This window comes from Chiloscyllium plagiosum, unplaced genomic scaffold, assembly GCF_037043375.1.
Source record: "Chiloscyllium plagiosum isolate Xiang-an unplaced genomic scaffold, Cpla_swu_hap1 HiC_scaffold_32, whole genome shotgun sequence".
Lineage (NCBI taxonomy): Eukaryota > Metazoa > Chordata > Chondrichthyes > Orectolobiformes > Hemiscylliidae > Chiloscyllium > Chiloscyllium plagiosum.
The window spans coordinates 32476430-32495544 of record NW_028270170.1 but is presented as its reverse complement, the minus strand read 5'-3'; the positions used below and the strand labels follow the sequence as shown (position 1 = coordinate 32495544).

General features: G+C 39.4%; 1 protein-coding gene across 1 annotated transcript in view; it reads left to right on the top strand.

Annotated features, from left to right (window-relative positions):
* Window positions 1-2364: 2364 nt before the first annotated feature.
* The window catches only part of meioc (meiosis specific with coiled-coil domain), a 43644-nt gene continuing 26893 nt past the window's right edge, over window positions 2365-19115 (top strand). Inside the window, exon 1 of the mRNA XM_087977890.1 lies at window positions 2365-4125. Coding sequence (XP_087834016.1) covers window positions 2398-4125 — 1728 coding nt within the window. The 5' untranslated portion in view covers window positions 2365-2397. The remainder of the gene's footprint in view (window positions 4126-19115) is intronic.

Here is a 19115-nt window from a genome sequence, read left to right as displayed (position 1 = left end):
TTGTGTGTTATTTATGGACAGTAGGAATGCCTATGGTGCTGTATGGGATACTGGTCAAGCAGGCTTTCTCTTGAGAAATTTGAGGGCTGCATTGATCCAGACTAGTGGGGAGTATTCATCAGACCTCTGACTTTTGTACCTTTGTAGAATGTAAAGGTCAGTCACATGGTACAGAATTTATAGCCTTTAGCTTGCTTTTACAGATACAGTATTTATATAACAGGACAGTTCATGTTCTACAGTGGTAATGCCCAGGATGTTGATCCCTGGGATTCACGATGTAATGCTATTGAATATTATTAGGAGTCAGTTAGATTCTCTCCTGCTGTAAATAGCCATCGTTTGGTACTTATGCGGCACAAATGTTACTTGCCATTATCAGTCTAGGCTTGAATGTTGTTTAGATTTGCAAGTGGGCATTGACTGATTCAGTACCTGAGGAGCTGTGAATGATACAAAACAATGAACAATATCAGCAAACATCCTCAATTCAGTGATAAGAGGGAAAGTCATTAATAAAGCAACTGAAAATGTTTGGACTTAGGAAACTACTCTGAGGAACTCCTGTAGTGATGTCTTAGGAATGAACTGTGATATCCAACAACCACCTTCCTTTGTGCTAGATATGATTCCCATCCAGAGGAATGTTTTCTCAATGATTTCAGTTTTGCATGAGCTCCTTGATGCTACTCTCAGTCAAGTAGTGCGTGAATGGTAAGGGTATTCACTTTCACATCACCTCTGGAGTTTGACTGTTTTGCACACATTTGGACCAAGACTGTGAGTGGTAGTGATAGAATCCCCCAAACTGAGCAGGTTATTGTTGAGTAGGTGTCTCTTTTTAATACTGTCAATGATACCTTCTTTCACTGTAATGATTGCAAATGGGCTGATGCGGATGGATGGCAAGGTAAAAGGTAAAATCACTATAGTCCTAATGTACCATAAGGCTGCTTTCTCAGAGAGAAAGAGATGACTGGTGGTGAGTTAAACCTAAAGGTCACCATGCCTCAGATCAGGGCGAGTTTGAGAAGGTGGAATCTTCAAGTGACCTCAGCTGCTACAGAAATTGGACCTGCGTTACTGATAGTACTTTGCATCACAAACCAGTTGTCCTGTCAACTGAGCTAACCATCAGTTACTTCCAGAGAGTTTCTTTTGATTTCTAATTGACCTCAGGAAAGTATAACCAGTTGCATGGACAGCTGCTCTTTGAAGGAATAAAAGAGTACACAAGGTTTAAATCTCGTAATATTTCTCAATTTAGTTGATAAAACAATTACGCTGTTTGAGATTTCTGAAAAGGTGTCCAATTTAACTTGTTTATAGTGCATTTAGTCTCAATATCAAGCAAAATGCTTGTTTCTTATTTCCTTCTTTTGAATTGTGTATTGATCCTAATGATTCTGACTTGTGGATTTTAACACAACAGTCAAAAATTAATTGTCTTTTTGGATGATCTTCTTCCTGGATAGGTCTCAGACTGAATTGAGTGATTTTGGGAGTGCTGCAGACCTGTATGGACTTGTTTCCAATATTTTAGAAGAACCTGATCAATCACAATCCCTGTTTGTTGAAGGGTATGTTCTTATATATGAGTATTTTGGTTAATAAATGAAATATGTGTAATCTTCAATATCTGCAGGGGATTGGGACATGGATCTCCACACATAAAACCACAGATAACATTAGAATGGGAATAGCCTGAACCTATGCTGGCGAAGCTGGAAATACCACTGGATCTGTCGGGACCTGTTAATGAGTTGGGGGTGGAGGGGGAGATGTCTGGGTTTTATCTCATAGTTATAATGAGGACCAAGTGTAAACCATTTTTGAGTGATGAGTGCTCCTTGTAGTTTGACCTTCTGCGAGTATTGGACCCCTAGTTGTAGCTGAACAGTTTCTTGTCACTGTGAATTGGGCATAAGGAGAAGTACAAGACTATTTTTACTGAATTTCTTAGTACCTTAATGCTTTGACCTCCCTAATTGTTACAACTGTATTGCTGCAATGAATTATAATAGTGCAGAGAATATTGCCTACATTTCTCCATTGCTGTGATGTAGTGCATTGGATGCCTAGTTTGCTGTTACATCATGCCAAACAAAATACAATTTTGCAATGCATATTATCCTTTAAGACTATTTTAACTGTTACCTAATCTTTTCCTTGCAACATATCTTTTGTTTCAGAAATACTTCTTCTAATTTACTAAGATCAATATGGTCTTCCACAACCTGTAGATATACAGAACATCTAGATCACTCATCTGAGTCGAAGAAGCCCGTGGATACACCATATTCACAATCCGTTTTTAATACAAAAGAATCCATAGCAACCTCTGACAAACAACAGTACCAGCAGGATAGTCATTCAACCTCCCAGCAGAAAATAAATATGGAAGATTTTTTAGGATTTGATGACTTGGATCTTACAGAGCAATGGATATTTCCTTCAAAGAAAGAAGCTACTGATTGCAGTCCTTTTCAGTCCACGGATACAAACAAGATGAATTTTCAGGAGTTTCCTTATGTGAAGAATTGTTCTAAACTTCAGGTAGGGTTATCAGTATCAGGTAGAGAACCAGGAACAGATATACACATGTATGGCAGGGATGGGGGAGATTTTAAAGAAGTTGGTACTCCATCCAGTCAGACATCCACAGAACTGTTTCCTTTCTTGCATAATTCCAGAAACTGTTACAACAGTAATACTGGTAATAGATACATGGAGCAACTACATGGCAGTAAATTCAGACAAAACAAATTTGTGAATTTTAATATAGCAGATGGAAAGACCTCTTCTGATTGTATATCAGAATTACCAGTGATAGAAATGGAAACCTGCAGTAGAGTGCCAAAAGGGAAACAAGCACAAAAGGGGTTTGATGAATTAAACATTGACCAGCATACTTTAAAATACTGTGTAAAATCATCCTCTGGTTTGAGTGAAAAACAGCTTTCAAAGGAAATGGGATTAACTAGTGATTTGGGGCAAAAATGCACATCTGAATGTGGAAGAAATCCACATACATTTTGCCCAATTAGAAGTGACTTTGAGAAGGCCTTTGAAAAGCAACAACATTCTAGTTATGATCATTTCTCACAGCAATCTGATTATGTTCAGCCATTAAATACTTTACCTGTATCTGTGTATTCTGGAGAGACTTACCAAAACAGACAATCCTGGACAAAATTAACTCCTTCTGGTTCTGATACTGCAACCACAACTTCCTTTGTGAAAGCAGACAACTCATCAGACCTCAATAATCAAGTGTCACCTGCCTCTAAAACATCATCCCATTCTTTCGGTCCATCTTCTCATCAGTCTTCCTTGCCTTTTTCTCAAAATAGTAGTGCTTACTTCCAGAGGCCCACAGGAATTTATAGTCAGGATAACCATTCTAAGATTTCTGGTAGTGAATTTGCATATAATGTGGAACGGGTTCAGTCAGGTACGCATGTTGAAGGGCAGAACAAAGCTACTGGAGATATGTACTTTGAATCACCCATTGAGAAGAATTGTCAAAATGGAAAGCAAGTAAATGGATTCCATGGGAGTTCATCAACTCAGCAATATGTTGCAAACAAATATCCTACTTACCAAACTAAACAGCAAAACTGCCATTATGATCTAAATGAAGATGTGAAAAAAAAGGATGATGAATTCTCCCAGAGCATGTACAGAGATTTGCTAGGTGCTCAGTCTTACTATTATAATAATCACAATTCCCAACAAGGAGCTGGAGACAGCAACAGTGTAGCAAATTATATGACTCGTTCATCAGCTTCTTTTTCAAGTCCCTACATGATGGGTGATTTTAGACGGAACCATAATGTGTCACAACTTGGTACACGTAGCGTTGCTTCGGGAACTAACCTTCAGTTTGGTCACCCTGTTGTTTCATTAATGGATCCCAGTGAATTATTTCCTTATGAGGAATTCAGTCACTTGTATCCCCTTTTCAATGATATGTTTTATGGTGATGCATCCCTTTATGGATTTATACCACCATTTGGATTTCCAAGACCTATGAAAAATCGAAGCGGCCCAGCAAATGAACTTCACATTCGATTGGAAGAGTGCTATGAACAATGGAGGGCTTTGGAAAAAGAAAGAAAAAAGGTAAATAGGTTTGTTGAAAGTTTACTTAGTTTCATTTAAAATTTTTAGCATTCTTGATTCTTTTTTGACAGAAGGAAGGTAATGGTTTTGTCATACATTTGTTTGGCTTTACTTATAATAAATCTCGAATTTTTGTCAACTTGGAAACACATCCTCCCTGTTTGACTTGTTCAGAGAAGTCAATTAAAAGGACCATCCCAAATTATCTTGGTTTAAAATAATGAAACATGTCATCTTGCAAGTGATCGATAATTGCTCAAGAATTCTGAGAACTCATATAACACAGGCTGGAGGCACAGATTTCATCTGACCATGTAACAAACATGAGGTTTGTGTCATCCAGTAAAGGGGAGCTTTATTAGCAGGCTATTGGGGGGAAGAGTTGCAGGTTTAGATTTCAGAAATGCAGAAGACTGGATTTATCTCAAGATCTTGCTAATAGCTTTTGTCTTCACGACCTGGCTTTGGCCATCCAAATTATTAAGTCATAACCAGGGAGCAAAGAGGCAAGAGTGATCAGGAAGATGCTGAAGGAGTGGTCAAGGGAAGTAGGACATCACTGATGTAGCCAGGATGTGGAGGAGCCAGTGTTAGACTGGGGTAGACAAAGTTAAACATCACACAACACCAGGTTATAGTCCAACAAGTTTATTTGGAAGAACTAGCTTTCAGAGCACTACTCCTTTATCAGGTGGTTGTCCTATTGTACTTAACTGATGAAGGAGCAGCGCTCCAAAAGCTAGTGCTTCCAAATAAACCTGTTGGACTGTAACCTAGTGCTGTGTGATTTTTAACTTTGTCACTGATATAAACAGTATTGTCTCTATTTAGCTGCTGGGAAACTCAGATGACAGATTTGATTATGTCTGAAAAATCCACAGCATGTACTCTTTATGCTCCTCCTGTGATTTAATTGATCACTGTTCCCTATTGCTGCCCTTAATCCTGGAAGTAGGGATTCTAAACAATTTAACATCCCATTTGACCCAAACGCACTGTATTAGGGCCTTATAAATTCCTCCTTTTGAGCACCCACACTCTTCATGTCATGCAACCCCTACACGTCCCCAGGTAGCTTTTGGTGTGGCACTTCTGACTCTGGAAAATTAACAATACTAGCTAGGCTAATGTAAGAACAAAACATCTGTGGAGAGTGAAACACCTTAATGTTTTGAATCCAATATGACTCTTCAGTCTGAAAAAGTCAAATTAGACTCAAAACGTTAACTGTCTTTCTCTGTCTTCATAACTGCTGCCAGACCTCCTGAGATGCCCCAGCACTTTGTTTTTATTTCATACTTCCAGAATCCGCAGTATTTGGCTTTTATTAAAATAAACTATCAACCACTAACATAATCATTTCTTCAAAATTCTTTAGTCAGATAATCCAACAGCCTGTGCTTCCTAAATTCCAGCTGGGATTGTCTAATCACTCCCCCTCATCCCTAATATTAGTTTTGCATCGCCTTTCCTCTGAGTCACATTGAAGTAGCACGCATATAATCTTTGAGGTTTGATTTCTTCTGCCATTTAAATATTGGAAACAAATAACCTTCCTGTAAGCCATAGGAATGATTCCAGAACTGACATGTTCCACATATGATCCAGGGATTCAAAGTACATTTCTCACTTAGTTCAACATGTAGTTACCTGGTCTGGCACTCCATCAGATGTTGACAATGAATTACAGTGAGAGCTGTTTTGATATCCCCTAAAAACAGACACCTGTGAAACACAAAGAGTATTGACAGTTTCACATAACCTTTAACAGCATAGACTGCCTCTTGAAATTTCAGACTCTGGCAAATTATGAATGACTGACCGCCTTTGATGTATCGAGTCCTCCAGCATTAAATGGACAGGCAAGTAAAAGTCTGTAATAGGTGACAAAACACAGCCTTTTTTTTTGTAAGAGTGGTGAGAGTGTGAAGCTCACTATTACAGAGATTATTTGAAATAAATAATGTCTCTGCATTTAAAGAACAAAGTGAAACGTGAGGAGGAAGAGAAGGTCATGATTGATCCTGATGAGGAAAGATGAGAGAGGCTAACATGAAGCATAAATACTTGCATGATGATGTTTGTACTCTCTCTGTATAAAGACAGAACACCTTGTATATCTAAGATTCAGTGTTTGATATTCCTAATACAGAAAAAGGAGCAGTTATTTACTGCAATGGGTGCTGGATAACAGGTCTCCTTTTCTTTCCATGTTTAGCACAGCTGGAAAAATCCCACTTCTCAAGTTTACATTGCCCCTTAAATGGTTATTCAAATTTTCGTTTATTAGCTCGCAAAGTTTTAATTCCGTTCCTTTCTTTGCCCAGTCTGGCATCTTTTAGTGTTAGACCAATGAGAGGTTTTCTGGGGTCAGTTCTCATTCTTGCACAAGTGGTGAGTCTTCCAGGTTTGTTTCAGTTCCTTATGAATTTATTCTTTTCAAACCAAGCACGAACTCCCAACTATCTGCTTGATGAGCAACATAGACTTGCAGCCTCTGACCGCTCTTTCTCTTTTGGATCCTGGAAGATTACCAGTCTGTGATTTTTCAGGAATATCTTGAAATATTTAGAAGACAATTACATCTATGAGCAGAATTAGGCCATTCAGCCCATTGAGGCTGCTCCATCATTTGATCATGGTTGATATTTTTCTCAAACCCGTACTCCTAACTTGTTCCCATAAGTTTTGATCCCCTTATCCTGTCAAAGTCCACTTCCTAGAAATGTAAACCATGGACCCTGTGGTGGAAATGTTGATGAGCAATCCGAGAGAATTTCAAACTGCGTGTTTACCACCTGATATTTTCAGTACTTTGCTTGAACTTTCAAAACTCCCACAATCCCATTATCAGTGCACACTGTCTGGTGATTGTGGCCATGTTTCCAGTAAAACAATTTGAGCTGAGCTAATATCTTTAGACAACCTGTTATGTTATGACAGGTGGGGCTTGAATCCAGGCCTCTTGGCTCAGAGCTTTGGACAATACCACTAGACCACCAGAACCCTACAAGCTGTTTGCAATCTCTAACAGTTAAGACACCTCAGCTGTCAGGCAGACTTCAAAACAGGTCATATAATTGCATTAATTTTACCTTGAGTTAACGATACAGTCTTAGGCATAACAGTCTTTGGTTCTGTTCGCCGAGCTGGGAATTTGTGTTGTAGACGTTTCGTCTCCTGTCTAGGTGACATCCTCAGTACTGTGTGCAGATTTAGTCTCCTTACTTAAGAAAGGATCTACTGGCACTGGAGGGGATGCAGAAGAGGTTCACTAGGTTGATTCCAGACTTGAGGGTGTTGGCTTATGAGGAGAGGATGGAAACATATATAATTATGAAGGCAATTGATAAAATAGAAATAGATAGGATGTTTCCACTGGCAGGTGAAACTAGGACAAGAGAACTTGGCCTCAAGATTAGAAAAGCAGGTTTAGAACTCAACTAAGAAGGAACTTCTTCACCCAGAGGGTTGTTAATCTATGAAAGTCCTTGCCCAGGGAAATAGTTGACGCTACTTTAGTAATCGCTTTTAAAGCTAAGGTAGATACTTTTTTGAAAAATAAAATGAATTAAGGGATATGGTGAAAATGCGGGTAAGTGGAGCTGAGTCCACGAAAAGACTAGCCATGATCTTATTGAGTGGCGGAGCAGGCTCGAAGGGCCAGACAGCCTCCTCCTGCTCCTAGTTCTTATACTCTATATACTCCATGACGAGGACCTTGAGGCCCTTCGTTTTTCCTCTGTTGCAGACCCAACCTGCTCCCCCTTCACTGACACTCTCATCCAACTGGCAAAACTGGTTCTCACCCTTAACATCTTTTCCTTCCAATCTTCCCACTTCCTACAAACCAGAGGGGTAGCTAGCCATGGATACCTGCACGGGTCCAAGCTATGCCTGCCTTTTTGTAGGGTGCATGGAACAGTCCTTTCTCTGCAGCTACACTGGCACCATACCCCATCTTTTCCTTCACTACGTTGATGACTCTATCAGCACTGCCTCATACTCCCACGAGAAGCTCAAACAGTTCATCCACTTCACCCATACCTTCTACCCTGACCACAAATTCACCTGGACCATTTCTGACACCTTCCTCCCCTTCCTGAATGTCTCTGTCTCCATCTCTAGCAACTAACTCAGCACCGACATCTTTTACAAACCCACTGACTCCCATTGATTACAACTCCTACCTTGATTACAACTCTTCCCATCCCTCCCACAAATATGTGATTCCATACTCCCAATTCTTCTGCTCCACCATGTCTGCTCCTAGGATGAGCAATTCCACTCCAGCACATTCCAAATGCCCTCCTTTCTCAAGGCCCACAATCACCTCTCCCTTGTGATCAACAATGCCCTCAAATTGCATATCCTCATTTCCTGCACCTCTGTCCTCAAACGTAACCCACCCTCTCAAACCACAACAGTGATAGAGTCCCCCAGCCCTTACATTCTACCCCACTAATCTCCAAGTTCAGTGCATCATCCTCTACCACTTCCACCACCTGCAGTCTGACCCCACCCCCACCAAAATGATAGTTCTCTCCTCAACCGAATCTCTTTTTTTGCAGGGACTGTTCCTCCATGACTCCCTCGTTAGGACCACACTCCCGACTGATCCCTCCTCCATTCTTGGTACCTTCCCCTGCGGCCGCAACAGGTGCAAAATATGCCCTCACATCTCATCCAAGGCCCCAAAGAATCATTCCAAGTCCGGCAGAGATTCACGTGCATTTCCTCTAAACTGATTTATTGCATCTGTTGTTCCCAATGTGGTCTCCTCTGCATTGGAGAGACCAAGCGCAAACTTGGGAACTGGTTCAGGGAACATTTATGGCCCGTATGCTCCAAGCAACTCCACTTCCAGTTGCCAGCCATTTTAACTCACCCAACAACATGTCCATCCTGGTCCTCCTCCACCATCAACGCAAGGTTACATGCAAACTGGAGGAAGAACGCCTAATCTTCCGCATCAGGAACTTAAAACCATATGGCCTTAACATTAGAATTCACCAGCTTCGAAATCTCCCCACCCCCCACCTCAACCCATGTCCAGCCCTCCCTCTCCACCCTGCTCCCTTCACCTGACCCTACCTGTCCATTTTCCTTCCCACCTCTGTTCCATCCTTCCCACTGACCAATCACAACTGCGTCCTACACGCATCCACCTATCACCATCCCAGCCCCACCCCCTCTATTTATTTTGCAGCCCCCTTCCCCTTCCTCACTCCTGATGAAAGGTTCTGATGTGAAACGTCGAGTCCCCTTCTCCTCTGATGCTGCCTGACCTGCTGTGCTTTTTCCAGTTCAACACTGACTCTCCCAGCATCTGCAGTTCTCATTATGTCCAAGAAGATGAATCTCCTCTTGTGCATGACAGAGCTAAGCAGATTATTGTGGACACATTTGGTTTATTATGTGTGGAAGAATAGCAGCTTGTATTAATTTTGTTTCTATTTACTTTTGCTTGCTGTAAATGAAAGATCATCTTTGGAATTGTGCCATTGCTTGCCTGCAGTTCTGAAGGATCACTGGATCTGAAACGTTAACTCTGCCTTCTCTCGACAGGTGCTGCCAGATCTGCTGAGTTCTTCCACCAGTTTCGATTTTTGTTTCTGATTTCCAGCATTGCAGTTCTTTGTTTTTTTTTAATGTTTTTGCGATTGTCCCGTAGAGGAACATGACAATGCAGATCAACAGTGGGCACTGGATACAGAGTAGCAGTGACTGAGGGTATTTAGATAGGATGTAAACATAGGGCAAATAAACTGGACTGGTGGTTAACAGTGACTTAATTGAGAAAATGGTGTATTCACGAGTTGAGTGTCAGCCATGCTGGCTATGTGCTGTGAGCAGTGTGGCTTTGAGGCTACTGTGCCATTTCATTACTGGTGAGGGGCAATACCAAATTGCCAACATTTGTCCACACACACAATGACTCTTTTAAAGATGGTGAAGGCATCAGGAATGCCTGTCTCCTGCCAGATATCGAGCAAGTCGAGTTGTTTCAGGAATTATTCAAGTAGGATGGGGCTAGAATCAGGCTGAAGGAGTGCTATAGGTGTGTGGTAACTCCATTTGCCTTTCTTATTACCTACTATACTTGCATACTAGTTGATAGCTTCATGGTAATGCCACTGGACAGGTAATTTACAGGTCCAGGCTAATACAATCCAGAATTGAAAGATAGTCAAAAGGACTAATGTGTCTTAGCAAAGAAATTCTGTTTATTCAGAACTAGCCTGTGACTCCAGAAGCATACCCACTTAACTTGTCTGAAAGGTATTTAAGGATATGCAACAAGCACTGTCTGAATTAATAAAAGAAACTGTGACCAGAAATAGGTTATTTGGCCCTCAATCCTGCCTCTCCATTCTGTAAGATCATGGCTGATTTGATTGTAGCGTAAAGTCAGTCTTTCTGCTTGTCCTTGTAAGACTTGACTTATAGAGGTTTACAAAATTATGAGGGGCATGAATACGATAAATAGACAAAGTCTTTTCCCTGGGGTTGGGGAGTCCAGAACGAGAGGGCATAGGTTTAGGGTGAGAGGGGAAAGATATAAAAGAGACCTAAGGGGCAACTTTTTCACGCAGAGGGTGATACGTGTATGGAATGAGCTGCCAGAGGATGTGGTGGAGGCTGGTACAATTGCAACATTTAAGAGGCATTTGGATGGGTATATGAATAGGAGGGGTTTGGAGGGATATGTGCCAGGTGCTGGCAGGTGGGACTAGATTGTTGGGATATCTGGTCGGCATGGACAGGTTGCACCGAAGGGTCTGTTTCCATGCTGTACATGTCTATGACTATGACTCCCTTGTCAATCAAAATCTAACTCAAACTTCAATATATTTGATCTAATGTCCACAGTTCTCAATGGAAAGGAATTCACAGAGAGGAAAAGCCTAAATGGGAGATCCCTTATTTTTAAAACATTTTCTAATTGCAGGAATTACAGGAAGAAGTACTCTCCTATCATCTGCCCTGTCAATATTTCTCATGATGTGGAAGAGCCGGTGTTGGACTGGGGTGGACAAAGTTAAAAACACACAACACTAGCTTATATGGAAGCACTAGCTATTGGAGCGCTGTTGATAAACTACCTAATGAAGGAGCTGCGCTTCGAAAGCTAGTGCTTCCAAATAAACTTGTTGGACTATAACGTGATGTTGTGTGATTTTTAACTAAACATTTCTCATGAGATGCTGTTACAAATTTAAATGGAATGGGCTAGAGACAAACTTTGGACATGTTAGGAATTAATTAGGAAACAGAAAACAAGATAATAACATAAGAACTGGAGTAGGAGAAGGCCACCTGGCCCTTTGAGCCTGCTCGGCCATTAAATAAGATATTGGATGATTTGTTCCTGGCTTCAGAACCACTTACACGACCTCTCACCTTAACACTTAATTCCTTTACTGCTCACAAAATTTCTATCTTAGCTTTGAAAGCTTTTACTGAGAAAGCCACAGCTACGCCACTCGGCCGGGAATTCCATAGATTCACAACCCTCAGTGAAGAAGTTCCTTCTCAATTCAGTCCTAAATCCGCTGTCCCTAATTTTGAGGCTAGTCCTCTTGTCCTAGTTTCACCTGCCAGTGGAAACATCCTGTCTACTTCTATCTTATCTATTCCCTTAATAATTTTATATATTTCCATAGGATCCCCTTTCATTCTTCTAAATTCCAATGAATATAATCCCAGTTTACTCAGTTATGTATTCCCCTTGGCAGTATCTTTAGAGTTCCTTAGGAGTCTCTATTGGTCTCGAAGTTTTCATTGTATTTATTAATAACTCAAACGGAGAGTCTGTCCAAATTGGCCAACAGCATTATATTTGCTGACATATGAGTGGATTGGGGCATATCAAGTTGCAAAGAGCCATTAATAGGTTTTAGCTTCTGGAAGTGTAAGATCATTCAGGTTGGACCAAAGGAAGGAATATTTTCTAAATTATAATAAGATGGAAACTTGAGGAACAGAGATATTTCAGGGTCTCCGTACAAAATTTTACTAAGAGCTGAATTTTTGCTCCCAGTTCAGGAACTTCCTGGCATTGATAACTTGAGCCACCAGAAGATTATTTCAATTTTAGTTCTGGAGGAGAAGGTGCTAAGAGGAGTTGGGTTTGCTATTGTTGAAAATAATTCAGGTGCAACTACAGGGAATTCTGGGTACAGAAGTGGGCTGCGTGCAAGATCCACCCTTATCCCAGCTTTAAAAAGATTGAGTTGAGAAACCACCCTTTTCTGTGTTAAACACTCCTTGTATCCCCTCAAGGTCCCGCATGCCCCTCTATTGACTCCCACATTTCCTCATACTCTACATGCTAACCTGTGTCCCTTTACCTACCTCCCACCTATTCTCATTACTCCCATGCCAGTCAATGCTGCTATATCCATCCTATGACTCTTTGTAGCCCTGTGTCAAATTGTGCCAAATTAGGATTACCCTTTGCCCTTTCACCGAATAATCCACTATTTACCATTTAGTGTAATCTACCTTGATCAGATCTCAGAAGCCACACTGAGATTAAATAAAATGAAGTTCAAAGTGTTTTTTGATAACTTTGCTAATTAAAAATAAACACTCATTGATAAAAATCTATTCAATATATTTAAATTCCTTTTAAGTAATTAATCCCTTCTGAAAATAACCATATGCTTCATAGCCCCACATCAAAGTCTTTGGACTGAATTTAACCAGAAATCAGCTGTGTGTCAATTTTGGGGCATGTCATGAAGTGTTTCTCTCTTTGTGAGTTCAAGTGTTTTCATGCTATTCTCTGCAGCTCACCCCACTATGGACTAGATCCGTGTTGCATGCTGCTTGTGCTATTGTGTGCTCAGCCACTGTCAAGACTTGGGATCCCTGGTGCCAGTTTGAAAGCCCAGCTATGCACCATGTCAAGCACTGAAAGCCAGGAGCTGACTTTCGCAGTACATGGACTGGGACGGGAACAAAAAGGAAATGTTTATGTTGCACAAGTGGCATTTACTGACTCTTTATTGCAAGCACAAGTTTACATTTGCAAATGTATTGCTATTTTACATCATTACCTGTCGGATCTGGGAATGAAATTGCCTCACTATTATTGCTGGACTGTTAATCCAGACATCCAGGAAATGTTCTGGGGAGAGAGAGACAAAAATCTGAAAAAGTCCTGCTACAGCACATAGTAGAATTTGAAATCTTAAATTAAGAGTCTAACGACCATGAATCCATCAAAGAAGGAAAAAAACATCCATTTCGCTGATGTTCTTTAGGGAAGGAAACTGTCATGTTTACCTGGTCTGGCCTTCATGTGACTCCAGCCCCCTAGCAATGTAGTTGAATCTTAACTGCCCTATAGGCAATTAGGGATAAGCAATAAATGCTGGCCTAACCAGCAATGCCCTTATCCCACGAATGAATTATTTTTTTAAAAAATTGATACTAATTCTAACAGAAGTTGTAAGACCAACCTACACAGGTTACTCAACCATGCTGTCATTTCATCTCCAAACTCTAAGCAACTGCTTCATTACATATCGGAAAGCCTTCAAAAAGTTTTTAAAAAGTTTACTTCTATTTAACAACAGCAAATGCAGAGCAAAATAAGAGACTGCATATGCATCTGAGAACAGATTGGGACTGCTTACCTTTCAATCAACAATAGATTTTAAGTTGATGGATAATCACTGCATTCAGCTCACAACTGTAGGATCTGGGTGTCAATTAAATCATGCCTGGCTAACTTTGCAGTTCTCCATCTTGCAGAAAGGGTGATGGTCCTTCAGCTATTCAGTATCCATAACATCCCCTCGTTGCCTGTTCCACTTGTTCAGTGTAAAGCATGTTAGGATTATGTGGCACATGCTGTCTGGACTACACTTGCAATGAACAAGCATCAGAACATCATCTTCATGAGGGCCACCATCTATTCCACGATGGTCCTGGTTGAAGAATGGTCCTCATTGTATTCATACTTGGCCTCAGTTAGACAGTCTGTAACAGAATCATCAGCCTTGTTGCAGAGAGCACTATATGTATCTTAGTAATCATGCTTGTAAGGTGTCAATTTGCTTTTGTTTTATGCTTGATACTTTCTCCCTTTTGTCTCACTTTAGGTATTATTATCAAATTGATGTCCTGCACTGCCATCATGTATGCCTAGATATTCATCTCACCAAAGTCTTCCCCTTTCTGCCTCTCTAAAACTCTCTCCATAGCCCTAATTATTCAATTTACCAGGACACTGGTCTCAGCAAGGTTCAAAGGAAGCCTATCCTATTGAAACAACTCCCTTCTACCCAATACTAGTACCAGTGCTCCTTGAACTGAAACCTGCTCCACTCACACTGTCTTTAAGACATGCATTGAACTCTTTGACCTTATTAGTCTAAGCCAGTTTAGTTTGGTTTCTAACTTCAAAATCTTACAGTAGAATCACTTTCCAGTCATATCAATGTTGTTAATACCAATACAGATGACGAGAACTCGATTCTTCTCTCCCAGTCCTAATTCCTCTCTCACCCTGAAAAGATATCCTTGATTCTAGCATTGGGAAGGGAATACAGCTCTCATGACTCACTCAAAGCTGCAGAAAAGAGTGTCTATCTCCCTAATCACATCGAAATGAAAGCAAAATACTGCAGATGCTGTAAATCTGAAACACAGACAATGCTAGAGAAACTTAGTAGGTCTGGCAGCATCTGTAAAGAGAGAAGAACACAGTTAATAGTGCAAATCCGGTATGACTTCTTCAGAACTATTGTCCCCTTCCACAACAATGTTTCTATTTCCTTTCTCCACTGATTGGTTTCTGTACCATAGTCCTTTGGTTAGTTTGCTCATTGACCACGCAGTCCCAACTCTCATCTATACAATTTGCAAGAATCTTGTGACAGTTGGACAATTGCAGAGAAAGGGGCTCCTCAAGGGCTGCAACCTGAGTTCCTATGTCCACCTCAACTATAATCACATCCTTGTCATTTGATCACAAACAAAGTTTGTATCCCACTCATGGAGCAAAGTGCCAAAGTAACTTTCCCCTGTCTGATGCAATGCAACATCTGCAGACCAGACTCCAGCTCCTCATGTTGAACATGTAGTTACTGGAACTGCGAACATTTACTGCAGATGTGTTTGTTGTGGAACACCTTGGTATCCAGCAGCTTCCACATCCTGCACCTGCAACACATTATCCAACTTGCTGTCTCTATCTGAATTTATTTATTATAAATTACATTACTGTAGAATTTCTGCTCTTCACACTTGAAGAATCTCTAATCTAACCACTTTATTATATGTTTTCCTTTTGTACACTAGTATGAATCTTTAGGTTAAATAGAAAATAGTAAGAAAAAGTGGGAAAATATGAAAATGCATATCATTTGAGGGGAGATTAGGTACTAATGGCAAACAAGCGTCTCATAGCTCATTCTCATCTTGCCATTCAAAATCTTGTTGCAGAATCAAACAATTTTTCTCAATCAAGAATCTTTTTCTTTTAATTTTGCCATATTTTCTCAACTGATTGGCTACATTGGTCAGAGGCAATGGTAAATGTTCCCTCTAAGCCGCTCCAAGGTTTGGTGTCAGCATGACTATCTCAGCATTGACTTCGATCCGTGCTGTGCATAGAACTCAGAGGCCCATATAGTTGGAAAGAAGATAATGCTACTAAGGGACTGAGAATTTGCATCCATAATACCCACTTGTCATTCACACTGAATTTACAGGTTTTGCCTCCTTCCTCACTGCGATAATAATAGATTGTGGAATGGGTCATGTAGCATTTGTCCTATAATGATAACCCTCAGGATTGTGCCAACAGTCAGCCTAGTAAAATTGCAAGAATTCATAGTCAGTTGTTTTCCTTTTAATTTGAAGAGATTGGGGATTTAAACACTTCGGTAGCATTGGAAATTTCAATTAGTTAATCCACTTCTTTCACATTTTATATCTACATTTAACAAATGCAAATGGCACATATCCAATGTGTCCCTGAGCCTATTCAAAAGAAGTCCCTTATCTCTCCCAAAGGGTGCCATACATCTTTAACTGACTGAGGCAACTTTAGACCTTTTGGACAAATGTCTGAAGCTCATTACTCCTATTTTCTAAATTCCACTAACAAATTTGCATCTGTTTGAGGGCAGCTATAGTTTTATGTGTGCAGATTTTTCCATGTATCATAGATATCTCCCTGGTGAAAATGATAGCCATTGGGTTCACTAGTGGGGCTTCTAAAATCGGAGCTCTGACACCATTATGACTAACTCAGAGATCTCTTCCATCTATGAAAATTCATGCCTAAATTAGTAGGCAAGGATATAAAAAATTAAAATGTTAATGAAATGTTGATCTTTATTTCAAAGCGGGTAAAAAGAAGGGTGGAAGTAATACTGCAATTTGACAAATCTGCTCAGACTGCATATGGAGTACTGCTTTCTGTTCTGGGCAGCACTTAGAGAGGATGCAGAGATTCACCAGAACAGTACCACAACTGAAAGGGTTAAATTAAAGAAGGAAAGGTTGCATATACCAAATTACTGTTTCCTTAAGTAACAAATATTATAGATTATCTTATTGAGATGGTGATAAAACTATAAAATGAACTATTTCCTTTGATAAAGCATCCAGACAAAGGAATATAAGCTTAACATTAAAGTTCAACCATTCGGTGGTGGTGTCAGGAAGCACATGTTTTCCCAGAAATGATAGTAGATACCTGAAATTTTTCCTTCAAGAAAACAAGTTTGAAAAAATTCAAAACTGAAAATGTAAAGATGTAAATGAAAATAGTTAAATATATTAAGGATTATAGACTAAAGCCAAATAAATCTAATTGTGTTACAAAACAGTCTTGAATCTGGTGCAAAATAATGCTAAAACAAATAACAAGGTTTAAAAAATCAAGTCTAAAAGCTTTGTGTGTTAATACATGGAGTACTTGCAGTAAAGTAGATGATTAGCAGATCAAATATATATAAACGGTTATGATATAGTTGTGACTACAAGTCATAGCTGCAGGGTTGCCAAGCTTGGAATTTGAACATTCAGGGGTATTCATTATTCAGGAAGGACACAAAAAAGGAAAGGAGGTAAACTGGCATTGTTAGTAAAGAAAAGAATCAGTGCAGTAGTGATGCGGATATTAGCTCAGGAATCATGATGCTGAATCTGTACGGATGAAAATAAGAAAAGGGATGGAAATCATTATTTGGGATTGTCTATAGGCCTCGAAGTAATCATGGAGATCTAAGGGAAGGTATTAATCAATACATCAGAGATGCATGCAATGAGGGTACAACTGCAATCGTGGGTAACTTTAATTTACAGAGAGATTGGACAAACCAAACTAACAATGGCATCGTGGAGAAAATATCCCATTGTGTTACTTTTTTCAACCAAAATGTTGAACCAACTAGACTGGGTACTGTACAATGAGAAAAGATTAATTAACACTCTAGTGCAGACTCCCTTGGAGAAGAGTGACCATAATATAGAATTCTTCATTAAAATGGAGAGTGAAGTAGTCAAATCCGAATTTAGATTTTAAAAGCATCAGGATATGGGGCAAAAACAGCTGTATGAAATTGAGGTAGACGATCAACCATGATCATATTGAATGATAAAGGAAGTTCAAAGGGCCGAATGATCAAATTTTGCTCCAAGTTTCTGTTTTTATCAAATTGAATGATGGACCAGAATCAGTGGGGTGAGTGGCTTACTCCTTTTCCAATGTAATGTTAGCCAAACAATATTACTTACTTAGGCTAGTTAGCCTTGGAATATTTCTCAGGGAAGTAGACCCAATTTGAAGGTTTCCTTGCTTGCAATAATATTGATTTTGTTATAAAAAGCCAGAGAAATTCATGATGGGTTTTTTTCCCTATTACAAATAGAAAACATAAGTATTTATTGGCTTTCCTTTCACTTTAATGTGTTGCAAAAATGCTGTGATTAATATTTTGTGGAATAAAGAATAATTACGTTGTTCTGCTATAACACGATAGTTGTATTCCTCTGCAACCTTGCACTATGGAAAAGCACGATAGAAAAAGCACTGTGGAAGATTGCTTATAGAAAATCGCTATAACCGTTTGGTAGAAAGTTCATGTTTTCCAAACAATGCCCACAATTTATCAGTCATGCTACAACACATTCGCATTGACGAAACGCGCATTATAGCAGAATGACCTGTAAATGAACAATCCTCTTTAGTTTATGTATATCAATAGAAATTTTCTATTTATGGAATAGAATTTTGCTACTGTTGTTCTTCATTATGTTGGTTTACCAGATTTAACAAGTAAAGTAAAACCAAATAAGGAGGGTTGTGTGCCAACAGGAAGTCCATTTGAATTTCTGTCTATACATTTAGGTAGATGGAAAATCAGATGACTTTGATGCAGCCCACTAATAAGGAGTTCCAATAGGATGACTGCATGAACGATGAAATTCATTGTATAGATTTCACTTTGATTTATCTAAGTGTGTACATGCCAGATAAGGGGACAAATTCTTCAAACACATAAACATTTACAGATTTTAAATATTATTTTGAAAAATTCAAACTTTCTGCACTATTTTAAAATATCCTTTGCATTTGAGTTTGTCTCATAGCAACAGTGAGGTGGATTTTCATATGTGTGATGTGAATCTGCATTTTTTTCTCCTCAAATTATACCAAACTTCAATTTCCCTTAATTCCAGTATTTAAAACAACTGTTAAGTGTTACATATTAATGTATTGTCATTGTAGGGCGCTTATCTTGCAGTATTTGATATTTTTCTTGAAGTACTCTGTTTCATCCTTTTATCATCAACAGTATTATACACTATAATTGGATAATCTTAAATTTGCTTTGTGTATTGCAGTATAATTTGAATTAATTTATGTTTATTCTGATAACTAGATTTAATTAATGCCACCTAATCATTTTTAAAATACTTTAGTTTAAAGTTTCTGGTGTGTGTAAGTAAGATTTGCAGTC